General features: G+C 35.9%; 5 protein-coding genes across 11 annotated transcripts; 4 read left to right on the top strand and 1 right to left on the bottom strand.

The window, feature by feature from the left end:
• The first annotated feature begins 242 nt into the window (after positions 1-242).
• LOC118278111 (riboflavin kinase) lies at positions 243-4,742 on the top strand. Its single transcript, XM_035597185.2, has 4 exons — positions 243-422; positions 502-661; positions 1,464-1,615; positions 4,398-4,742. The coding sequence occupies exons 2-4, from the start codon at positions 574-576 to the stop codon at positions 4,602-4,604; spliced, it is 447 nt and encodes a 148-aa protein (XP_035453078.1). The 5' UTR covers positions 243-422; positions 502-573; the 3' UTR covers positions 4,605-4,742.
• Positions 4,743-5,001: 259 nt separating this feature from the next.
• LOC118278112 (40S ribosomal protein S27) lies at positions 5,002-7,107 on the bottom strand. Its single transcript, XM_035597186.2, has 3 exons — positions 6,940-7,107; positions 6,365-6,584; positions 5,002-5,156 (listed from the first exon to the last, which is right to left on the bottom strand). The coding sequence occupies exons 1-3, from the start codon at positions 6,943-6,945 to the stop codon at positions 5,128-5,130; spliced, it is 255 nt and encodes an 84-aa protein (XP_035453079.1). The 5' UTR covers positions 6,946-7,107; the 3' UTR covers positions 5,002-5,127.
• A 301-nt stretch (positions 7,108-7,408) lies between these two features.
• Positions 7,409-8,766, top strand: LOC118278207 (DNA-directed RNA polymerases I, II, and III subunit RPABC2). The gene is made up of 2 exons (XM_035597326.2): positions 7,409-7,782; positions 8,233-8,766. The coding sequence occupies exons 1-2, from the start codon at positions 7,572-7,574 to the stop codon at positions 8,418-8,420; spliced, it is 399 nt and encodes a 132-aa protein (XP_035453219.1). The 5' UTR covers positions 7,409-7,571; the 3' UTR covers positions 8,421-8,766.
• A 3,149-nt stretch (positions 8,767-11,915) lies between these two features.
• LOC118278201 (uncharacterized) lies at positions 11,916-20,824 on the top strand. Of its 7 annotated transcripts, none has more exons than XM_035597311.2 (11): positions 11,916-12,080; positions 12,358-12,510; positions 14,313-14,399; positions 15,789-16,118; positions 16,611-17,368; positions 17,656-17,977; positions 18,174-18,346; positions 18,594-18,785; positions 19,346-19,609; positions 19,750-19,913; positions 20,086-20,824. In XM_035597311.2, the coding sequence occupies exons 2-11, from the start codon at positions 12,429-12,431 to the stop codon at positions 20,294-20,296; spliced, it is 2,583 nt and encodes an 860-aa protein (XP_035453204.2). In that variant the 5' UTR covers positions 11,916-12,080; positions 12,358-12,428; the 3' UTR covers positions 20,297-20,824. The 7 variants fall into 7 exon arrangements, with proteins under 7 accessions (XP_035453204.2, XP_035453205.2, XP_035453206.2 ...); XM_035597312.2 differs by having other exon boundaries at positions 11,921-12,080; positions 12,334-12,510; XM_035597313.2 differs by having other exon boundaries at positions 11,931-12,080; positions 12,339-12,510.
• A 234-nt stretch (positions 20,825-21,058) lies between these two features.
• Positions 21,059-22,352, top strand: LOC118278203 (protein Abitram). The gene is made up of 2 exons (XM_035597320.2): positions 21,059-21,211; positions 21,573-22,352. The coding sequence occupies exon 2, from the start codon at positions 21,777-21,779 to the stop codon at positions 22,335-22,337; it is 561 nt and encodes a 186-aa protein (XP_035453213.2). The 5' UTR covers positions 21,059-21,211; positions 21,573-21,776; the 3' UTR covers positions 22,338-22,352.
• The last annotated feature ends 217 nt before the right edge of the window (positions 22,353-22,569 follow it).

Genomic DNA, 22,569 nt, shown 5'->3' with positions numbered 1-22,569 from the left:
TGGCGGAAGGGCTTCTATTATCGCCACTAGTAGAATAGCTTCTACTACTTAATACTAATACTACCGTCCATAATTGTGACTAAATACTGTATTTCTAACACCTATGTACATTATGGATGCAATAAATACTTGACTACTTTCTTCTAGTTATACGAGCGCGTATCTAGTTACTAAACGATATTCAAATGTCATTATTTAAATGTCAAATTTCGTATGACGTGTACGTCAACGTCATTGATTTGACATTTCAGACTGACTCTTTTTTGTTGAGACGTCAGTTTACTAATCAAATCAAACTCGTATCAATTTATTTTATAACTTTATTTATTTTAACTCAGCAATCAGTCCAAACCAGTCTATCTGCACAACCGTAGTGTTCGGAGTTACTCTGCTTCACGCAATTTTACTGGTACTACTTTAAGGTAGTAAAGTATTATTTTTAAATTTTTTAAAGTATTTTTTTTATGAATTGAATTCAACTAATAAATAAATATATTTCAGAAATTCGACGACTGGAAGATTGGATGTTAATTTATCAAACTGAAATCCCTGAAGGTGTTGAGGAAATTTAACATGTCAACAAAACATTTACCATTATTCCTCGAAGGTGAGGTAGCTAAAGGCTTCGGAAGAGGATCTAAGGATCTCGGATGCCCAACAGGTACACGCACATATTTATTACTTATTAAAAAAAATATAATAAAATATTTTTTTAAAAAAGGAAACCACCTTCAATTTTCTTAAAAAAAAAAATACTATGTTGAAAACCGCATCAAATTCTGTTTAGCCAAATGCACGATATTCATGTACTAACACATACATTCAGGTCAAACTAAGAACTTCCTTCTTTTTGAAGTGAGTTAAAAAATGTTCATAGGATTACTTAAAAGAAATTTAGATGTGAAGAACATATTATTCATTCAAATTCATATTCAAATACTCATTCTGAAGTCATGTGTGTAATTTATATTTTATCAGTGGGACATTAACTTTTATTGCTCTAAACTAGAACTAAATAAATTAACATACAAAATATTCCAACCATGTCTACTTGCCTGTCTGTTAAAAAACAGATTTTTAGTACCTAAAAACTTTTTTGTTTTATTACAGTAAAACCATTTATTTTTTGTAATGCAATTTTTGGTTTCATTTAAGCAGTAGTAACAAGACAAGATTGTTACTTAGAAATAAAATAAATTATTTTTAACATGGTATAGATTTAAGTGGCAAGGTTCTAGAAAATGCATTAATAATTACTATTTAGATCCACTTGAAACTGTACATAATTACATCACCCACGTGTATTAAGTAATAAATAAGAATAGCAAAACATATTGAGTAGTTTAAACAGTTTTATTTGTCAAATAATGTTGTTAGAATTTCGGTAGATATATTTTTAAATTAAGAAGATTTTTTTTATATTTTTTTTAAATTAAAAAGTTTTTTTTGTTTTTTTTTTTCAGCTAACTATCCTCTAGAAGTGGTACAGTCTTTACCCAAAGATCTTGAGCCGGGAGTGTACTATGGATGGGCACAGGTAGACAAAGGTGACACCTATAAAATGGTGGCAAACATTGGCTGGTGTCCCTTTTACCAAAACAAGCAAATGTCTGTGGTAAGATTAAATTTTTTAACATTTTTATTGAATAACATTATAATTGACATCCTTGATATAATGGCCTGTGTTAATTAAGTAGGTATCATATTAGTGATGCTAATTAAGAATACATTTACACATCTGTTATCAACAGATATTTATTTATTCATACTTAAATATTCATTCAGGTCTTACAAGACAAATTGAGTTAGCCTTGTCATGTAGAGATAAAATAATCTGAAAACGACAGACAATTAACTACATTTGCAATAGTTAGGGAAGGTTCATATCAGATGTAAAATACGTCGAGGCAGGGGCGTAGCTAGCGACGTCTGCCGTATGATTTATACAGGGTATTTGGCCCCCAACGTGCGTGAGCATAAAATAAAAAATTCCGATTTTTTTATATTATTTCAGAAATTAGTTTTATGTTCAGTCCAAATTATCAATTTTTGTTTCCGCGTCAAACATGCGTTCAAAAGTTGGCAGCAACTTGGGCCCCTAAACGTGGGCTCGCTGTTATAGCATCGGTAAGTCCCCCCTGTTTGAGGCTTGAGAGACAGGGCGGGAAAAGTCATTGGATGACTGGCGTTACACGACGCATGATACGCAAGATATGAACCTTCTCTTAATATCTAATATTGTTTATCATAGTAAAGATAGCTTGCTTATTTCTTAACTGTGAGATTAGGTATATTCTATGTAGCAATAGTTATTGATCCTCCATAATCTTTATCCTTCTACTGTTACATAATTCAAAAAATCATCACATTTGTTAAACTCGTTTAGCGGCTTATTCCATGAAAAAAAACCGCGCTTATAACTAAATTAAATCACTATAAAGAACCAATATTTTATAAGTACCTACTTGGTATAAGTAGTTTTCTTATCACTATGTGGCAATAAACTAATAAGTCTACAAAATCTTATCAAATCGTTGATTCAAAACATCAATATCAGTGTAGATCTTCATTTTAGAGGTATGCTTGGAACATTATTAGTTAATGATATTTACCTACTAAATTTATCAGCCGTCGGTTCTTCACCTTCCGACCTTCGCTAGTTTCACTCCATAATGCAAGCATTATTCTGTTACTACCTGTTTACTTATTATAGCTATAGTAGCGGGAGTATTTATATTCTTAAACTTAGTAGCTACCTAAATACATTTTTAATCTGTAGTTAGGTAGGTACCTACTATCTAGCATTGTCAGTTAGTTTAAAAATATTAATAACTTTCACCACATCAGTCGCAGAAATCATTATTGTGATGTCTAAAATTATGCCTTTTTAGCATTTGCATTTAGGTACCTACTTTGATACTTTACGTACACTTACGAGATCATACGAAACTATAGTTTATTGATCCACGTCCATGATTCCAAACGTGAACATTTTTTGGTTGTACAAATAGTAATTTGCAATTTCAAAACTCGAATAGCAACTCCAGTCTGTTTTAGTGTTTGCCTAGTCTGATAATGCCGAATCATTATCTACTTAACTTTACACAGTAAATTACCCATGTACTAACATACAAAATGTTTGTTCACTATGTATGTAGGTGAGTGATACCTACATTATTACCTATTGTAATTGCATAAGTAAAACTACTTCGAAGGATGTTTATCTAGTCACTGTGACTTATAATACGTAGTAAGATATTTTAAAAAGTGCTCGCAACTGCGATGACTACCGAATGCGTTATACGGTACTTGAGTTGTATGCAACGTCATGCCTTTATGGGGTAGGCAGAGACACACATTACGGCTAGGGTTGCCAACTTTTATACAAGAATAAAGTATATTTAGGTCTGAGAAGGAAAGTAAACAGTATTTTAGAAAAATTAACAGTATTTTATTTATTTTTTTAAATATTATGTGTGAGCGTCTAACATTTAACACTGTGTAGTGTTAAGCATTTTGAAAACAGTATTTTGTATACTTTATTATTGTTCAACAGTAAAAAGTATAATTTAGTGAAAAACAGTATAATACTGTTTTTAACAGTATAGTTGGGAACCCTAATTACGGCACGTACACCCACTTTTCATTATTGTGTTATATATCCCATGTAATAGGGGGTGAGATTTTTGCCATATACTGGATACTGCTATCTCGTTGGTCAAGTGGTCGCAAGTGGGACTGCCGGACAAGAAGTCTCAGGTTCGATTCCCGGGTCACGAAGTATTACTGGTCTTATCTACTTGGGTGAATATTTATTAAACGTGAAGATTTTTTAACTCTTACAATTTGTATTATCAACTTATCACATAGTTATTACCACGTTATTACACATCATATTGTCATATTATGTATAGATGAGTTATTTGCTTACCAAATAATATTGTTGTTGATTTACTAAAGTACAGATTTCTCCACTTTTACCTCGAGACTATTGAGTAATGCGACAATACCATGAACAGTTAGTTAGTATACCGAAAACAAAACTAGCCTATTTTTCCTGGTTCCCAATGATGTGACGTCACTATCCAATCCGTGGTGGTTACGTACTTATCCTCTACAAAAAATGCTTGGAGTGTAGATAAATACTTAGGGGTAATTCCCATTTGTTCAAGGCGACATATTATATTGTTAATCCATCTAATCTTCTTTTTGCCATTCGCCATTCATGAAATTAATGTCAATAAAGTGAAAGAGGTATGTAAGATACATAGCAATTGGCGTTCCATAATCTCTGCCTACGGCCACGAGAGACAAGCGTGAGGTTATGCATGTTATTCTAATCAAAAACGTTATATAATAAAACAATCTCTATGATAAAATAATTAATTTTGTTTCAGGAAACCCATATTTTGCACAAATTCGATAAAGACTTCTATGGATCACAATTAAAAATAGGTCTAGTGGGATATCTAAGAGGAGAAAAAAATTTCAACTCTTTAGAGGAACTTATAAACGAAATCAAGCAAGATATTTCAAATGCGGAAAAACTTTTGGAACAGCCTGATGCACAAAATATCAAGAATGATAAATATTTTGTATATTGACAACTTTAGCAATCTAGCTCACTGCCTTTTAGACAATTTTTGTAGTAATTATGAATTAATATTGAAAGTGACAACATTGTTATTACCACAATTAATATTTAATTAAATTATTTTGTTATTTTTGTCTGGTGGAATTTATTATTTTAATTTTAAAAGTATAGAAATCATATAAAAATTATCATGTTAACTTTATCATAGTAGCTTACAAAGCTAAATGAAAATATAACAATAATAAATTAGCCAGTTTATAATATTATCCTTTATCATATTGAAGCTAATTTAAATAAGGACTACTTATGTGATATTTTTAGAAAAATTGTGCAATGAAGTTTTTTGTAAGTAAATAAACATTATTTTCAGAAAAGTATTTGTATTTTAAACAATCAAACCACAATAATCCCTTTGAAAAAGCCTTTATTTGTAGTGCTTGACTGGATTCATTTTAACAAACTGTAAAATATTATCTCTCATCACAATGGAAATAAAAGAATCTTAAATTAATAGGGCTCTCTCTCCAGGAAAATTAATGTTGTTTTCTCCTAAACGAACATCCTGAAAAAGAAATAAATCTAGCATTAATATCAAGTAAACAAAACTAAGAAAAACACCTTGTTTTCGAGACTAGTCTCAAATAGTGTCAAGAAAACAAATAAATCCGCCTACTATCACTTGAAAAACCAGTTCATAACACACATGCTATCTGAAATTTGAATCTAAATGAATAAAAACAACCATTTTAATACAAAATATTGGAGAAGTATGTATAAATTAACTGCTGACACCAATTTGAAAGTTGTTGACAGTTTAGGCATAAGATAAAATTTTGCCACAAAGCAACAAATATGGCAGAGGCCATTTTTATTTGTTATTCATATCAGCATATGAATAACGAAATGCCTACTGCTAAATGTAGGCCTACCTCAATAACTTGCAAATTAACAGGTATAATGAAATAGTAAACTATAAAATATGTATCAAATGTATATGAATAATAGTCAATTACCTCTATTTATATTAAGATTTCATAATATGAAACAACATAAATATGATTTATAGTTAGTGATAACTATGTGTGCGTTGACAAGGACTTGATATTATTGCACAATAAGTGCAAGCAAAATAATACACAATGTTGTAACAATTTGCATAAAGGATTTGAAACTGTGTGCCTATTGTAATTAGTTTAACCCAAATTAATATCAAAAGATATTTAGACGCATATTATTTGTTGAATGATAAGGCAAATATTTGAGAACTTCAGCATTGTTCAAATGATCAGTTGTATTGATATTTATTTCACAATACTTTCAGAAATAATATAATCAGTTGAAGATAAGATTCCAAGTAAATAAATGGATGATGTACACAAACTTGTAAATAAAAAAGTTAGGTTAATAGTCGACAAAGTTGACATTAACTTGTAAACATGTAAGTTCTATAGCAGTATGTGTAGGAAAATTAATAACATATCTGTTTTAGTTCACTTTCCAATACTTTCAGACAACTGAAATACTCATGTTGCTTTGCGCACACATTTTATGTGTAGAGTTGTCAGGATTTTGGAATGAGATTGATTTTAAGGAAGATACTAGTTTTAACTCTTAAAAAGCTTTCAAAAACTTTATGATCTCATAGTAATGTGGTTATTGTAGTTGCAATGTGGTGTAAGATGAATGAAACTTTTAAATGACAGTTATAAACAATGGAATGCTCATGAGGCCAAGTTAAGTTTTATGAAATAAAAGATAAATAGATCTTACCCTCCGTTAATCTAGCGCGACCACCGGTGGGCTGGCAAAGGATCGTTGAGCAACCTGCGCATACGACCACCCTTTGCGCGTGACTGAAAACGGTTGTGATTTTGTAGCAGCCAGGGCACTTGACATCCATGAAGTATGAGTTCGGATGTGGCACCAGCCTCTTCAACTTGTGTTTCCTTTTCTCCGACGCGGGAGAAGGATGCAATAAATCAATTGCGAGCTGAAAGTCACAACACGCACATTTAGGTTATTTGGTCACTTCGCAATATTTATAACGACAACTTAGGAGAAGAGGAGAACTTGGATAGCACTGATTAAGTAAAAATCAACCCGATTTGCTCGAAATTATAAGGCTTTTGTAGAAAACTTGGAAATTTTTTGTAAGTTATTCGTCTGACATGTCAGATAATGCCATGTGTATCCGCTTGTTTAGCCGAGATCCGAACTTCACTGTAGATGTTGGGAAGGCACTAATTTAACTACCAGAAAAATCAGAAATTAACAACGAACACAGAAAACAAATGATATCATTGAACAAAGTTGGATAATTTACTCAGATAAATAAAAATACACACCGGCATGGTTACAGCTTTGATGCAGAACCGGAAAAGGAAAGGCTACCAATGATCCAACGACAAGCAAAAATTCTTTAATATCCATAGACTGTAAATAACGATGCGTTCACAAAATATGAATGAGTTAATCGTTGGATTGTTCGAAAACTCTCATGGTTTACAACTTTACATTGTGCATTTAATTTAGTAAGAGCTAACCTCCTGACATCCTTTTTTTACTCTTTTACTTTTAATATGACATCCGTTTTTTTATCAAGCAAATAATAATGATTTCCTTTGAATTGTTTATTGGGAACAACTTTGTTCTCACAATTTCAGAATAAAATGAACGTGTTAATAACATTATTTTAACACTTAATTGAAATTTATTAACTCAAAACTATAGCCTGCCAGCCTGCCTGTAGTGAATAAGACTTTTTTTGTCTCATGAAACAAAATTTTAAATATTGTCTTTGGTTCTATTTAGACATATATGAATAATATGACAGTGACAGACAACAACAGCAACACTCGTAATTCGTAGAAGCTAACCTAAACTTCTTAACTATTTTGTTTGGCTTTATTCCGTGTGTAACAACTACATATTTCAAAAATATAGGCACGAAAGTAGACAACTAAGTTTCATCAATAAAATGGCAGACGAAGAATATGAGGCTGACGATGCGGGAGCAGATTACGATGATATTGCTGAGGAGGACGATAATATTGAAGAAACAGAGGAACAGGAGGAGGAAGGATACAACGTGCAATGTCTGGCGCCCGGCCAGGCTGGCGGGGGAGTCGAGAAGTGGAAGCGCATCACTACACGGTACATGACCAAGTACGAGAGAGCTAGAGTTTTAGGTAAGATACACCACAACGTCGGTTACTTTCTCAACATAGTATTTATGCTATTTCATACATCATACACGTATAAACACGAATTTTGGGACTTGAGTTAACGTGTTATTTTGTTACTGGGTTAAATCATAGTTGACATGGTAAACTAAAATACCACATGCAATAGTTAAACAGAGAAACAGTAAAGAAATGTATTTAAGATTATTGTTTGTTGGGTATGTACATACATACATATACCCACACCTCGGTTCCATGAAGAGGCAGAAACTACAGTTTTAACTAGTACCTACATTCTTTACATATTTCTTTATCTATCATCACATGTATTCTGGTCATATAAGTATGCCAGTTAAGAATAAATCCTTTGAATTTGAATACTCTGTAAATAGTACCTTTTTAAAATTTTAAGTTATTACATTACATTATTATTACAAGCATATTCTATCGTTTCAGGTACAAGAGCATTGCAAATAGCCATGTGTGCACCCGTGATGGTGGAGCTTGAAGGAGAAACAGACCCTCTACAGATAGCTATGAAAGAACTAAAACATGGCAAGATTCCAATCATTATCAGACGCTACCTTCCTGACCATTCCTACGAAGACTGGAGCATAGACGAACTTATTATCATAGACCATTAAGAATCAATCATAGACAATCTTAATTTATTTTTCTACAGTTCAACATTTAATTATAGTAGAAAAAGACATTAATTGTAAATGAAGATTTTTGATAGTCTATATTTGGGCCATTATAAACATGTGAACTGTCACATCAAATATTTGTGAGGGAGAGATCTGATAAAAATTACTATGCATACACTGCACTACACTGTTTGTAAAGGCCCAATGACAATAAATTGAGTCTAAAAATGTCAGTCTTTCTTTTTACATCTGGAATTGCTCTAAACAGTAATTCATTCAAATTAATATCAAATAATTATAAGAAAACTTAGTTGTAAGGAATAAATTGTAAGATTTTATAATATTGTCCTGTTTTATTTAACTGGCTTGTTGAAATACATCGCGTTTCCTTTAACATTCGACTTAAATACCCTATTCTTTTAAATGTATTACTAGCACTAGTCCTAGTATTTTCTTCTGGTGGACGAGACCATGAAGGGATTTCAGTAGTTACTTGAGCGCGTCAGATTAATATTATGTTGAATGCCTTAAATCGTCGTCATCGTATCGTCACGCCCTTTACCCCCGAAGGTATGCACATTACAGTTTGTAATACCACTATACAATGTACACCCACTTTTCACTATTTCTTATAAGTCCCATGTGATAGGTGGTGAATCTATTACCTTATACTTGGCACAATTCTGCTGATTCTGCTACTACTGAGAAAAGGTTTCGAAAAACCGAAAATTGCCAGTTATTTTTTTTTGTTGGAATAGGAGGCAAACTAGCAAACGAGTCACCTGATGGTAAGCTATCAGCGCCGCCAATGGACACCCGCAATACCAGAGGAGTCACAGGTGAGTTGCCGGCCTTTTTAAAAGGGAGTATGCTCTTTTCTTGAAGGTTTGAAGGTCGTATCGGTTCGTTTTCATTGAATCCGAGACTCATTGCCCAGTAGTCGCACTTGCAACCACTCGATCAACGGGGTAGTCAGTACCACTATCATGAGTTAGAAGCAATAGTATTTGTTAATAGTCGCTAGCGACGACGTAAATTTTTGTATGGCAACTTTTAGTTCTACAGGTGACCGGTAGAGGCGTTGTAAAAATTTTACATACAAAAAATTAAAAAATACAAAAACGACGTCATCGACAAAATACTATTACTTCAAACTCATGGTAGAGGTACTGTATAAGTAGCTATATAGTAATGTTAAATATACCCGACCTGATTAGATGTGAGGATTAAAAAAATTACGTACCTACCTACGGAAATTCAATCCTACCATACAACCTAGCAGATTAAGGGTTTTTATTATTGTTTGCTACATATTTGTTGCTATACAAGTACACTATCAATATCTGACAAACTCGACCACTATAACAAAAAATACACCGCGTGTAATTTAAAAAATCTGTGGATCCCCCTTCCTCCTCCGTTATAAGGAGATGTCACTAAAACATTTTTTCGTTCTTTCATTATATATTTAAAATCCAGTAGGTCCCTACGATGCTCGAGTAAATCCAAAATTATCATCATGGGCTCCCTTACTATCCTGTGTATTCTATGTACGGGAATCGAATCCACCATACTATGTTGTGCAAAAGCCGATCACCTAGCTAAATCGTGGACACTGCCGTCATACGATTCTTTCGTTGCAAGCCCTTTAAACGTGAACTACATCATCGGTATGACAAAACATTTCATGTGGGATATGTTAATTTATCTAGTAACTAAACACGAATGGTTCTCGTGTTGATGAGTACCCGTTCAACTGGAGTAACACTTCGACACGGCCTTATAGGCCTTATCGGTGTCAAACCACACCTGCAATGTATTCCATCGTGAAGTTACCGGAGGCCCAACTCCTATCTCAAAGGTTCGTCGATATTTTGTAGGTACATAAGTTTTTATTTTATTTTAATGGGAGAAAATCATTCAATCAATGACTTCTCTCGCCTTGGGTGAGGCGATAAATGGTAAGGTTAGTGCCCACACAATGGCAGTTACTTTAATTGCCCTATTTATCGAGGTGTGAATAAATTAAATGTCAGTATCGCTTATTGATATGATAATAAAAGTTTGGCAATCGATTACGTTTGGCACAGGCCAGGTAACTATTAGTTGAATGCTTGCTAGGTACCTACGTCCCGCAGTATTTTATGTCCGGCGCCATAAAACATAAACTGTTCACATTTTACGATTGTTTAGGTTTGTGTTGTACTTATGAAAACATGCGGTGAAGATCAAGTATCACACGTGCTTCCCTACTTACCTTCCGTTTTATGGGATTGTAGGGACCTACTTAATTACCTACACAATCTCTTTGATTTTTAATCCACGGAGGTAGATAGAATAGAAGGCACACATTAAACTTTTAATTTCCTCTTTTTGTCAGTAGTTATTTCTACTGAGAGTTCGATAAAAACGATTTTTACACTTTGAAGACCCGGGGTATCAAAGTAGCAGGCGGATGAGGCGGACATTGGGCTTGGTAGTCGTATATCTAGGTACTTGTTGACTCGTCTGCTCGTTATTCCGAAACCGTTTTAGTTTCGAATTTCGATTCGCAGATCCGGCGAATAAGATGAATATAGTCATTCGATTAATAAATCTGTTTTTATTGTTATTATTAACTAGAGTTACTTATAAAATCTCTATTCAACTTTCCTTACCTATAAAACACTTTACCTCTAAACTCGCTGTGTAGCTACCTAGTTACCTATCTATGATACTACGGTACAAGGACTATCTGTAAATAGATCCGAATGAAAACTATATTTGCGTAGGCATTGGCTTTGAGGATGTCACTGCACCAAGTGCAGTAATTTCTATGCGACACGCTAATGTATTGGCCGGCTGGTGGCACCACCATCAGCTCGCACGAGCCAACACTTCTTGCTACGGCGACAGGTATTAATGCTACGTGACCGCAACCAACATCGCACTTGTCTTATTACGAGTACGTTTGTCGAAGCCATTTGGCGCGCTCATAATCTATGTGATGTGATGGTAATTAGGTAAGTCTAGTCTAGAATTTAATTAAAATCACGATTAAAAGGGAAATACTTCGTTGTCAATTCTAAGTTCCAGATTTCCCTGACAAATACAGTTGTATTGTGGGTAGATAGGTTAAGTACTTATCAACCGAACGTCGAAAATATGGAACTAGGACTAGGAACCTACTCCCTGAACCTAGCTCATCTTCAAATATTTTAATTTATTAATGCGATTGTTGTTAATGTAGGTAGGTATTTAATGAACTTACTTACATAATTTATTGGAATTTAAGTTACATTTATCATTCTTATTTGTATTTGTTGTAGGGATTTAACAGTATGTGCTTCTTTTAAATCTATCGACTGCGCGGACGTCCAATGTTCCATTTGTTTCTTTTAGTATCGTTATGATGACTGACAAGTTACGTTTATTAGAATATCTGTAGGTTAGAACAATATTTAAACACGTGGATTATAAACAAAATAAGCTTTATTGAGGCGTCCCGATTGTGATGTGAAGCAGGTTGGTATCGGTGGCAGCGCGCGCGTCGCGTCGTGGGCTGCGCTTGGCACGCGCACCGCGCTGAATATCGCTGAAAGCTCCGGCGCGGGGAGAGCCTCGCGCTCACGCCAGTACCCCTCCGACCAGCGATGCTGTGCTGTCTCCGGAAATAGAGTACGTCCGTCGTCTTTACGTGCAGTGTCGCGTACCGCTTGCTGCTGCAGCCAACATTTAGCCATTGAATCGCGGTTAATAATAGAGTTGTCGTTCAATTATTTATTGCTTTCGTGTAACAAATATTTGTCTGGCCAACCTTCGGTTTGATCATTTAACCGCGATTGAATGGTAAAGAGTTTAACTCGAGTTGCATTCCTGAGGGGGTGCAAGTCGTGTTGAGCTGCCGCATTAAGTGGATTCGCTCATTCAGTGTAGATGTGTACAACGTCCTTAGATCGGCCGACCAGGTGCGCGAGTGTGTGTGCAAATGACTGATAGCCCCTCCGCGGGCTTAACTTGAACAACATGTGGAGCAAAGGATTGACGCCATGGAGGATACTGTTGTGCATGTTGTTGGTGGCGTCGGCGTGCGCCGCGACGGTGCGAGGTGAGTCCAGGTCGCTCGCCGAGTGGGAGCCGCCGGCACATCTTCGCTCGCACTCTGCGTCACTACATCGTTGCTATTTTCGGCGTAACTTGCGCTGAAATTATGTAAAAAGCTCACGTATGTGCTCTATTTTTGGCGATAACCTTAGGTGAAGTTTTGTATGACAAAATGATCTAGTGACCGAGTTATAAACGGGTTTTGTCTATTCTCTGCTGTTTATCAGACAGAGTTGAGTGAAGGTAGAGCGCCGGCCGCCTGGCTACATCGCAAAGCTAGATACGTAAATAGAAATACAGGGATTTGTCGTTGTGCGTCGCCATCTTGTGAAAAACGATAGGATCGTGACGACATTATAAAAGTATGATATGGATCCAGGTCACGTCATAATCGCATGTTGCCCTTCACGGATACTTTAATACCTAAACGAAGTGCTAGTAGTGCTTCATGTCCTCTTTGCCTCCACAAATCAATATAATGGAGGCAACCATACCATTTGGGTTCAACTGTAAAATTACTCAATAATCTCGGCTAAAACTCCTTTTCTCTGTACCAAACTAATTCCCTAAAAATGCATTAACGTGGTTTTACAAGCGAAAAGAAAATAATCACAGATGTGGGGTATTCAAAATGTCCAGAGTCGTTAGAAAGTACAGCTGTGGTACGCATAGCACAGCTGTGGAACGTGGAATGGGAGATCCACATGTAAGTCAATGTCAGCTAGCATAGGATGCAACATAAAACACAAACAGCTCTACAAAGTGGAGCGACGCGCCAAGGTCGACAATAAACTGCTCGGTGAAAATACTACACATGAGAAAATCCAACACGACTCGAAAATATTTTTTTATCTCCCATTTCCTGAGCCGGATACCTTCAAAATATTAATAAATATAGAGATTAAGGTTTCTAAAATATTTTCTCAAGGTAACGTAGTTTCAAAAGTGACGAAGTTCATGATTTCAGTTATTTTCAGTACGTCAGTTTAGATTGTATAGATCAGACTACTATAGAAAAAGGAAAAACAGTCAAATCAAAATATCAATGCATAATAATTGTTGTTTTTATTTGAATTGAATGTTTAGATGAATAATGACCATAATAGATCGAAGGATAGTTAAGATGACGAATGATGATTCACATTCGACGTATCTACAGCTGGTAGTGACGCATGAGCGCATGTGATGATAAAATAACGGTTTGATTATGATTTTATTAATAGCAGTGTATTAGAAACGACAGATTTTGAAGTTGATGGCAAAACAGATTGGGATGAAAGTGACATCGATTAAAAAGCAGATAGAGAAAAAGTTGTCTACTACAAGTGATTTATAGTGTTCGACAAAATAAATCTAAAAGAATCCATGTCATTCAAAACAAAACGTTTAATATGTAACTACTCCATCTTCACTACATTAAATGTAGACACAAGGTTGACTCACGTTCCTACTTTAATCTCTAATGTCTTTGATGGAGTAATTCCCTACTTGCTACTGAAAGGTGGATTGTGATGCCGACAATTTTAACAGACAGAAAAAGAACGCATATTCATTGAAAACCAAAAGATTTTAAATTAAAGATTTTGTAGTAGATAAACCGCATGATGACACTCAAAATATTTTTGTGACATAGATTTTATAAGGCGAAAAAACTATTACCTACGAAATCCTTTCATAAAATACGGACATTCAGTATATTATGAGTCACTATCAGCCCTAATATTATTGGGAGGAGGCCAGAAGAAAGAAGAAAGCCATATGGTAACTGCAAACTGTACCTTACGTAATATTATAAATTGTTTTCAGCTGACGACGAAATACCATCTGAGTCACAATGCCGGCCATACATCGAAAAAGCTCTTAAAGAGCTCGAGTCAGGAGATGTGGAACCAGGTAAAAGCATGTTAATTGCTAGTTAATTAATTACCTAATTCATTTGTGTCACTATTATAGGTAATACAGTATCATTACTACCGGTTTCATAGTAAAGTAGGATTACTTTAGAAATATTTGGCACAAAACGCAATCATTTGTTTAATCCACATGTTAATTACACGGAAGAGAAATTACTGTGGATGTAATAATTGTGACAAATTCATTATCTAACGTTCTACAATTAGGTCACGGGGCTTTCCAATATTTAATTTGAATAAACTTAATTTTTCAAACATAAGGCATGGACAAACCAAACGCACGGATTTGTCTAAAGCGTTTGATTTCACCCGTTTACCGTACCTACCGTTTATTCAGTTGAATTTCATCATGAACACATCTAACTACGTTTAGAGTAACCGCTATTAAATGTGACCTCAGCGGAACCAGGAATAATCTCGGATTGACACAAGTTTGCTGGTGTTGAGATGTCGGATCTATTTTAATTGCGCGGTGTCTGCGCGTCATCGATATTAACGTCTGCTAAATAATAGACGTCGCTAGATCATCCACACGTTTTTTCTTTGTCATTTTTTTCATAGGAAGCGACCATGAAGGGACGTAACTTATTAAATGTTAAACTAGTATTTGCTATTTTCCGAACTTGACATTTCCTATGTGTTAGTGAAAAATCTGCACGTATGAAAGTGATAAAACTCAGTTAGATTTCGGTAGTTTTACAACAAAAGTTTAGTTATTTGGTCCCGATTCCTAACATACAGATACATACAGTGATGACAATTGATAGCCATTAACATGGTTCAGTCCACGGGCGTACATACCAATAAGCAATAAAAGCTTCACACTACATTGTTTTACTAGAGATTTGAACCAACAAAGTAGTGATGGTAATATTCCAGACATGCGTTGAAGTAAAATAATGTTTTATAGTCATTGTCCTCTAAAACATATTGAGGCTGGGCCATCTAAAATTAAACTTTTATTTATAACTACGCAACGTAGAAATTCACTTGAGAGCGTCAAAGTAGTGATGTGACGGACTGTTAATAAGAAATTATGACTTTGAAGCGGCTGCACAGATAGTCAAGGACGGACAAAACGGGTGAATCATTACGTAAATCTAGTGAGAGAAACTGAGTATTTCAGAGGAAACTTACAATAAATTCCCTGAAGATGTAAATCAATATCTTTTGGTAACTAGGTTATTGTTACGAGTTCTTCAATCCAAACAACAGCCGTGTAAATGCACCCATGTGAAATGATAACGCATGTATTGGACGCATTATTAACACAGCTGGTTTATTTACAAAATTGTATAAATAATCGCAAATAGTCAGTGAATTTTGAGATGTATTCAATTGCAATAAGAACAATACACTATGTTTACAGATTCTGGCGAAAAAAACGACAGTAGTGAAGTAAGTGTTAACGACGGAGACGATTCTAAAGAAGTCACTTCAGCAGAAGGTGGGACGGAAAATGCAGATAGTGCGGAAGACGATGCACCGTCTGTAGAAATAGCAGACGAGCCATACGTGTCCCAAGCGTCCGTCGAAGACTTACAAGCTGGATCTGACGACAATGACTCAGGAGAAGCGGTAGAGAACGCCGACGGTGACAGCAACGAAGAACAAGCTGATGATGCAGACAGCAAGGAAGAACAGGCCGATGATGCAGACAGCAAGGAAACATCTGCTGAAGACGAAGCGGCTGGAGACGGTAAATATACCTACTAAATATAACTAATATACATAAGCACTGAGCACATCTTTAACCATTTTTTTTTATTATTGTAATCTGTTACACAAATATACATAGTTTAACATATTTTGCACCATTAAACCAGAAGTGGTTTGAATTGGTACAAAGTTAAAGACAGTAATCTTTTTTAGATGTGTACCTTACCTACTCAATGGTCGTAAAATGCATACGGAAATTACATCAGCACTCGAAAGTAATAAAAATATCACCAACCTACAACATTCTTAATACTTTCGTATTATTGTGTGGTTAGATATGTCCCAGATTATTTGATGAGTAATAGAAACTGTGTGTAAAGTAAGGTAATTCAGAGATATTAATTTAACCTCTATTCCAAATATAGTACAATGTCTACGTAAAGTTACTGACGTGGTTGTTAAAACTGTATCCGGGCGCCCTGTTATGGCTCTTCTAATAAATAACTTACCTAACAATTGTGTTTCATTATAGAGAGTCAAGAAACGGAAGACGAAGCTAAAGAAGAAGGTAACGACGAGAAATCCCAAGAAGGATCCGAAGAAGAAGAAGACAGTAAAGAAGTAAAGGCAGAAGAAGATAGTAAAGAAGCTGATGATGCTAGTCAAGAAGCAGCAGACGATGACAAGTCTGCTGAGGCCGCAGATTCGTCAGACGAAAACAAAGACGACGATGATGATGATAAGACAAAAGAAGATGACGATGGATCTCAAGAAAAGGCTGATGAAACTCAAGAAGAAGCAGAAAGTGAACAAGAAAACTCAGAAGAAGCTAAAGCTGACGAATCTGAAGAAGAAAAAGCTGCCGACGAGTCTGGAGAACAAGACGCATCAGTAGAGGACAAAGATGAATCGAAAGAAGACAAAGATGAAACCGCTGAGGACAAAGATGAAACTGCAGAGGACACAAATGAGACTGCAGAAGAAAAAGACGATTCAGGAGAGGATAAGGAAGAATCTGGAGAAGAGAAAGCCGATTCTGGAGAAGATACTGTCGATGATAAGGAGTCAGCCGAAGAGAAAGGTGAATCTGAAGAAAAAGAGGCGTCTGCAGAGGATTCTGAAGGAGGGGTAGAAGAAAAGTCACAGGAAGATGAAGGAGAAGCAGATAAAGATAGTAAAGAAGACGATGGGGACAAGTCCGAGGAGGCCGCAGAAGCAGGTGAAGAAGAATCAGAGCCTGCAGAAGAAGCTGAGGAGGAAGAAGGAGCGCCAGAGGAAGATTTACTAATTGTAAGTGAACGTTTATATACTTCTCGTTAGTTACCGTTGCACCCGTGTTATACATGAGTCCAAAGTCTTATAAACAATAATAATTTCAGTAAACCTCTACCGAATAAGAACTTACAGAAAACGTTATAATGTTTTTCCACTTTATGTACACAATTTACTTGATGAAAGCCATCTGTTTTACCAAAAATAAATTCGAGGCCTAAAATATATCCTAGGCTATTTCGAGACTGTCTAACTAGGTAGGTACATACTTAACCTCAACAACTTACACGCAATTTTTATTTCAGACTATTGATATTCCCGAAAACCTAAGATCTCGCGATCATATCACCAAAATTCTTAGATTAGACGAGGATGCAAGTGAAGATGAATTAACTGTTGAAAAATCCGCTGACATCGTACTCAGAGATTTGAAGAGATTGTACGAAAACTCCATCAAACCCTTGGAAGTACTTTACAAGTACAGAGATCTGAGTAATAGACATTTTGGCGATCCTGAAATATTCTCCAAGCCTTTGGTGCTCTTCATGGGTCCCTGGAGCGGCGGCAAATCTAGCATCTTGAACTACTTGACTGGGCTGGAGTTCACCGAATGGTCTCTCAGAACTGGTAATGTATTCAACTGGACAAATATTCCTTACAAATATCAATAAGAACAAAGTCAAAGTCAAATCAGTTATTCCAATTAAACCATATACTTTTGAAACGTCAACAAAGAAAGAAATAAACAATAGTCTGTCAGTCTGTCCGTCAGTGAAGCTAGGTATTAAAGAACATGTTATTATTAATGCATTTTGGTTCACAGGTGCGGAACCATCTCCTGCTTACTTTAACATCCTCATGCACGGCAAGGAGCCAGAAGTATTAGATGGCACTCAGTTGGCAGCTGACTGGACTTTCTCGGGACTTCAAAAGTTCGGTCAAGGTCTAGAGGAGCGTCTGAGAGGCTTAAGATATCCCAGCAAAATACTGGAAAAGGTACATACATTTCATATTTTTTTATTAAATTTTTTTATTTATTCTCTGTATAAATAAAAAACTTAGATTTTATTTGAAGACAAAATATTTTTAAAAGATGAGATGAGAACTACCAATTACAAATTAATATCTTTGGTTAGCTATAACCTGCGGATTTAAAAAAAATCAAAGTCTTGCAAAGTTTTCTCTACAAACAAGCTGGAGACCATTAAAAAAATTGCACATCTAAATATGTGTCAACTTTCAGGTGAACATCGTAGAAATTCCTGGAATATTGGAAGTAAGGAAGCAAGTGTCTCGTGTTTTCCCTTTCAACGACGCCTGCCAGTGGTTCATCGACCGCGCCGACATCATCTTCTTAGTTTACGATCCTTCTAAACTGGACGTGGGTCCCGAGACTGAAGCTATACTCGACCAACTCAAAGGCAGGGAGTCGCAGGTAAACAATACTTATACCTCGATTTAAAATAAGACCTTCTTGGAGATAAAAGAACATGTCCAAAAAAACTCTGTTGCTTAAAATGGACATTTGTGGTCTAATGAGAGCTAAATTCCTTACTTTAGTTACCAATGTCCAACGTAGAAAATAAAGTACAAAAATAAACTCCAATGAAAGTTACTGCCATGACAATCGTTGTAGGGAAAGGAAATGCATGTGCAAGTGCATGCCAGATTACATACATTCACATCATAGCATTGAGTATGAGTGAGTACTTCATCTGTCATCGCCTGATGTTCGTTTTGGACCTGGTGCCAGGTATCTACATATCTGATCGACAAAGGAATGAAATGTTGGGATGCGTGTAACTGCTAGTGTAACATTTATAAATAACCACATTCCAATACTCCATCTAAATATAACACACAAAATTAATTCGATATATCAATCTTGCATCAAAGTAATTTCGGAAATATTTCCACCAAGTTATGAAAAAATAGTTCAGTATTTAGTTTTCAAAGCACTTAGGTGCTTTATAACTTTCTGTTACGTTCTTGCAGACACGCATCGTGTTGAACAAGGCAGACACGGTGAAGCCAGAAGAGCTGATGCGCGTACAAAGCGCGCTGATCTGGAACATCTCGCCACTGATGAGCTCCGCGCAGCCGCCGGTGATGTACACGGTGTCACTGTGGTCGATGCCGTACGAGGCGGGCGCGCCCGTGCGCCTGCTGCAAGCCCAGGAGAGAGAGCTCCTGAGAGACTTGCGGCAAGCCATTGATAAGCGCATTGAGAACAAGATCGCAAGCGCTAGGAGATTCGCTGTGAGTACTGTAACTGAAGTAACTATAGAAGTATTTTTGTGGGCAGTTAAACGCCGCGCTGACAGTTATCAAGGCTTTGACGAGACAGATAGGTAGCAGCGTAGGTATAAGTGTCTAAAATTATAATTTCTGTGTCACAGGTTCGCGTGAGGAACCACGCGAAGATGGTTGACTGTTACTTGACAACATACTACAATCACAAGACAATATTCGGCAACAGGAAGATCATTGCCGACGCCATCATTGAAAACCCTCAGAACTACCACATCTACGAGGGTCTCAGTACACTTACCAATATCTCAAGGTATGTTTCCTAAGTATTAATCAGCTTAGTATTGTTATTGTCCGCATTTTCATTTGCATAGAATTACTATTTCTGAATATCCTCCCAACTATCCCTTTAGCACCCATTTCAACCATACATCGTTAGGCATTCATAATCTTGGGAAAATTCTTAACTATTATCTTCTTTCCAGGTACGACTTGCCTGACCCCGAAACATACCGGGACTTCTTCCGGTTGAATCCCCTGTTCGAGTTCCAGCAGCTATCGGCGACGTGCACGTACTTCCGGGGCTGTCCCATCACGCGGCTCGACGTCGCCATCGCTTACGACCTGCCCGAGCTCGTCGGCAAGTACAAGAAGATGGTGGAGACCGCTACGCCCCAGGGCATGCCCAAGAGTTGATGCCTCCGCGAACGAACGAACCCCGCACCACACTATACACCCGCTTTTTAATTTTAGCCAATTGGATTGGACATTTATTTTGGGCACATTTTGCATTTCTTCATCTAATCGGGCATCAAATCACTAGTTATTTTCGTTACATCGCATTTCTGTATTTATCTGTAATTTATTTTGCTTAATACTCGCTTGTTCCTGTTTTTGAGATGAATGATGTCGTATCGTATGTTTTATTGTGATTTTTCTTCGTGCGTTTATTAGTGGTGATGATAGAAAACGCAAGACAACTTCCAATCCTAATTATCAAGGTGTTTTTATACTTGTCTCAAAAATGCAATAAATTACTAGTCATTATTGATGAAGTTTGTTAGTTACTCTTGTATCTATTCTAAGGTATGTAAATGTAGGTATTCCTACTACTAGGTCTAATAAATCCCGTACTTAAACGGTGTATGCCGTTACTATTTCTTTGTTAGTTATTAAAGAGACACAATGTGACTATGTATTTAAGTAAAAACAAAATAAAAAGAACCGCTGTTTCATTTTCCCCCTAACACAGACATTTATTTGAGCAACTAAATACTCAAATGCAAGTGTTGATAAAACTTGAATAATGCTTATGAATAAGTTTGATATAATCCTATTGAAGGCCAATTTCGGGAACATTTAAGATAGAAAAAAACAAATCGGGAAAAATCTGGCATAAACTAGCGTGTCTTTTTTAATATTCTGTTCCTGTGGTTTAACGATCTCAATGGTTTGACGTAAAATCCGTTAGATGTCAAAATGACGTAAGAGTGAAAAACGCTTGTCAAACTGTCAAACAAATGTCAATGTACCTAAATCAAATCGAAGCTTGTTGAGCAGTTTTGGTTTCTGACAATATTTAAATAAGTCTTTGGAAAGCAGACTGAAAAGGTTAATTAAATAAATACTTCCTATATTTACAGATATACTATTAATACTTAGTTATGCATACAGATTTAGCGGCCCATTTACATACAGACGAATGCAATGTTTTGATACGAAAGTTGATGGACTGCCACACCGAGGTATGTCTGTAAGATAAAGTTAATATTGCATAACGAGTGAAATAAAAAAACATACATAACAATAGATATTTTAGCGCATTTTTCCAGATCATGGTTCCCACATCTCAAATTTATAACCTCTCTGTTCATACTTCGTTGTTTTCATTCATAGTTTAGGACGTTGACGATTATTTTTATCAGTACCGAAAGCAAAGTAAATAAAATTCATGCTATATTTTTTGTTACAGCATCCATTTAGAAAGTTCATGGGATATTGCAATGATTATGATCGGGATATGAGAAAGTGTTTGAAAGCAGAGCGCCTTCAAAGACAGAAAGCCAACCTCGAAGACTCTCGCCGTAGACACGCAGAAATCCGAGCCAGAATATTAGCGCAAGAGAGAGCTAAGCAGTAACATAACCATACAGCATTTTAACAGCATTTATTTAACATGACTACAATGGAGCCTAACATACTAGATTCAATACCAGACCTAAACAATCTTAAGTCATTTACAGAGAGATACTTTAGTAAGAGATACATTATAAATGTTGACGGAGTTAAGAATAATGACATTATGATAATGTTCCATTCAAACAGGATTGCCCTCTTGTGCCTCGCACCAAGCCATTTCTTTTTTAGTAAAAGCAAAGAGTACAAAGTTAATTATACAGTAGGTAATGTAAACAGGTTGAAGAATGCAGTCAAGGGTAAGGGGAAGAAAGGAGGTCAGGCTCTGAACCCTAAATCTGTTATTTGCAAGGTAGAATATGAAGACGGCACAAGTTTTGATGTTCCATGTGGTATGAAAGGTACTTTAGTAGAAGTCAATGAAGAGTTAGTGAACCACCCTGAACTTTTGAAGGAGTTTCCCGATGCTGATGGTTATATTGCTATAATATTATCTAGTATTGCTATTTCCGAAGCAACTAAAAATGAATTATTGACACCGGAAGAGTATTCAGATTTATTAACTAATGGTGCAAATGGTGAAGATAAGGAATTAGAATAGATTTTGTTTGTTTTATGTTGTTGTTTTATTTCATTTGTACCTCTATGTTAACATCTAAACATTCACACATACACTCACACCTTTCACCCTGAGGCTAGGCAGAAACTATAGTTTGTCAGTACCACCTAGCATGTCCGTTACATACTTTTTTAGCCCCCATCACATTCACGCATGCAAGACTTGCGAGAGTATCTGAGTAAAGAGGTCGATATAATATCTCCTAGGGTGACCC

This window comes from Spodoptera frugiperda, chromosome 18, assembly GCF_023101765.2.
Source record: "Spodoptera frugiperda isolate SF20-4 chromosome 18, AGI-APGP_CSIRO_Sfru_2.0, whole genome shotgun sequence".
In the NCBI taxonomy this organism is placed as follows: Eukaryota; Metazoa; Arthropoda; class Insecta; order Lepidoptera; family Noctuidae; genus Spodoptera; species Spodoptera frugiperda.
Note: the sequence above shows the minus strand (reverse complement) of the source record. Positions and strands in the feature narration are given on the sequence as shown.

Coding starts and splice junctions, on each gene's coding strand:
- LOC118278111 (XM_035597185.2), top strand. CDS start 574: ATGTCAACAAAACATTTACCATTATTCCTCGAAGGTGAGGTAGCTAAA. Junction 662..1,463: donor GGATCTCGGATGCCCAACAG/GTACACGCACAT, acceptor TTTTTTTTTCAG/CTAACTATCCTCTAGAAGTG. Junction 1,616..4,397: donor AAAACAAGCAAATGTCTGTG/GTAAGATTAAAT, acceptor ATTTTGTTTCAG/GAAACCCATATTTTGCACAA.
- LOC118278112 (XM_035597186.2), bottom strand. Junction 5,157..6,364: donor TCGCGCTAGATTAACGGAGG/GTAAGATCTATT, acceptor TTTCTTTTTCAG/GATGTTCGTTTAGGAGAAAA.
- LOC118278207 (XM_035597326.2), top strand. CDS start 7,572: ATGGCAGACGAAGAATATGAGGCTGACGATGCGGGAGCAGATTACGAT. Junction 7,783..8,232: donor CGAGAGAGCTAGAGTTTTAG/GTAAGATACACC, acceptor CTATCGTTTCAG/GTACAAGAGCATTGCAAATA.
- LOC118278201 (XM_035597311.2), top strand. CDS start 12,429: ATGTGGAGCAAAGGATTGACGCCATGGAGGATACTGTTGTGCATGTTG. Junction 14,400..15,788: donor GTCAGGAGATGTGGAACCAG/GTAAAAGCATGT, acceptor CTATGTTTACAG/ATTCTGGCGAAAAAAACGAC. Junction 18,347..18,593: donor CCAGCAAAATACTGGAAAAG/GTACATACATTT, acceptor GTCAACTTTCAG/GTGAACATCGTAGAAATTCC.
- LOC118278203 (XM_035597320.2), top strand. CDS start 21,777: ATGACTACAATGGAGCCTAACATACTAGATTCAATACCAGACCTAAAC.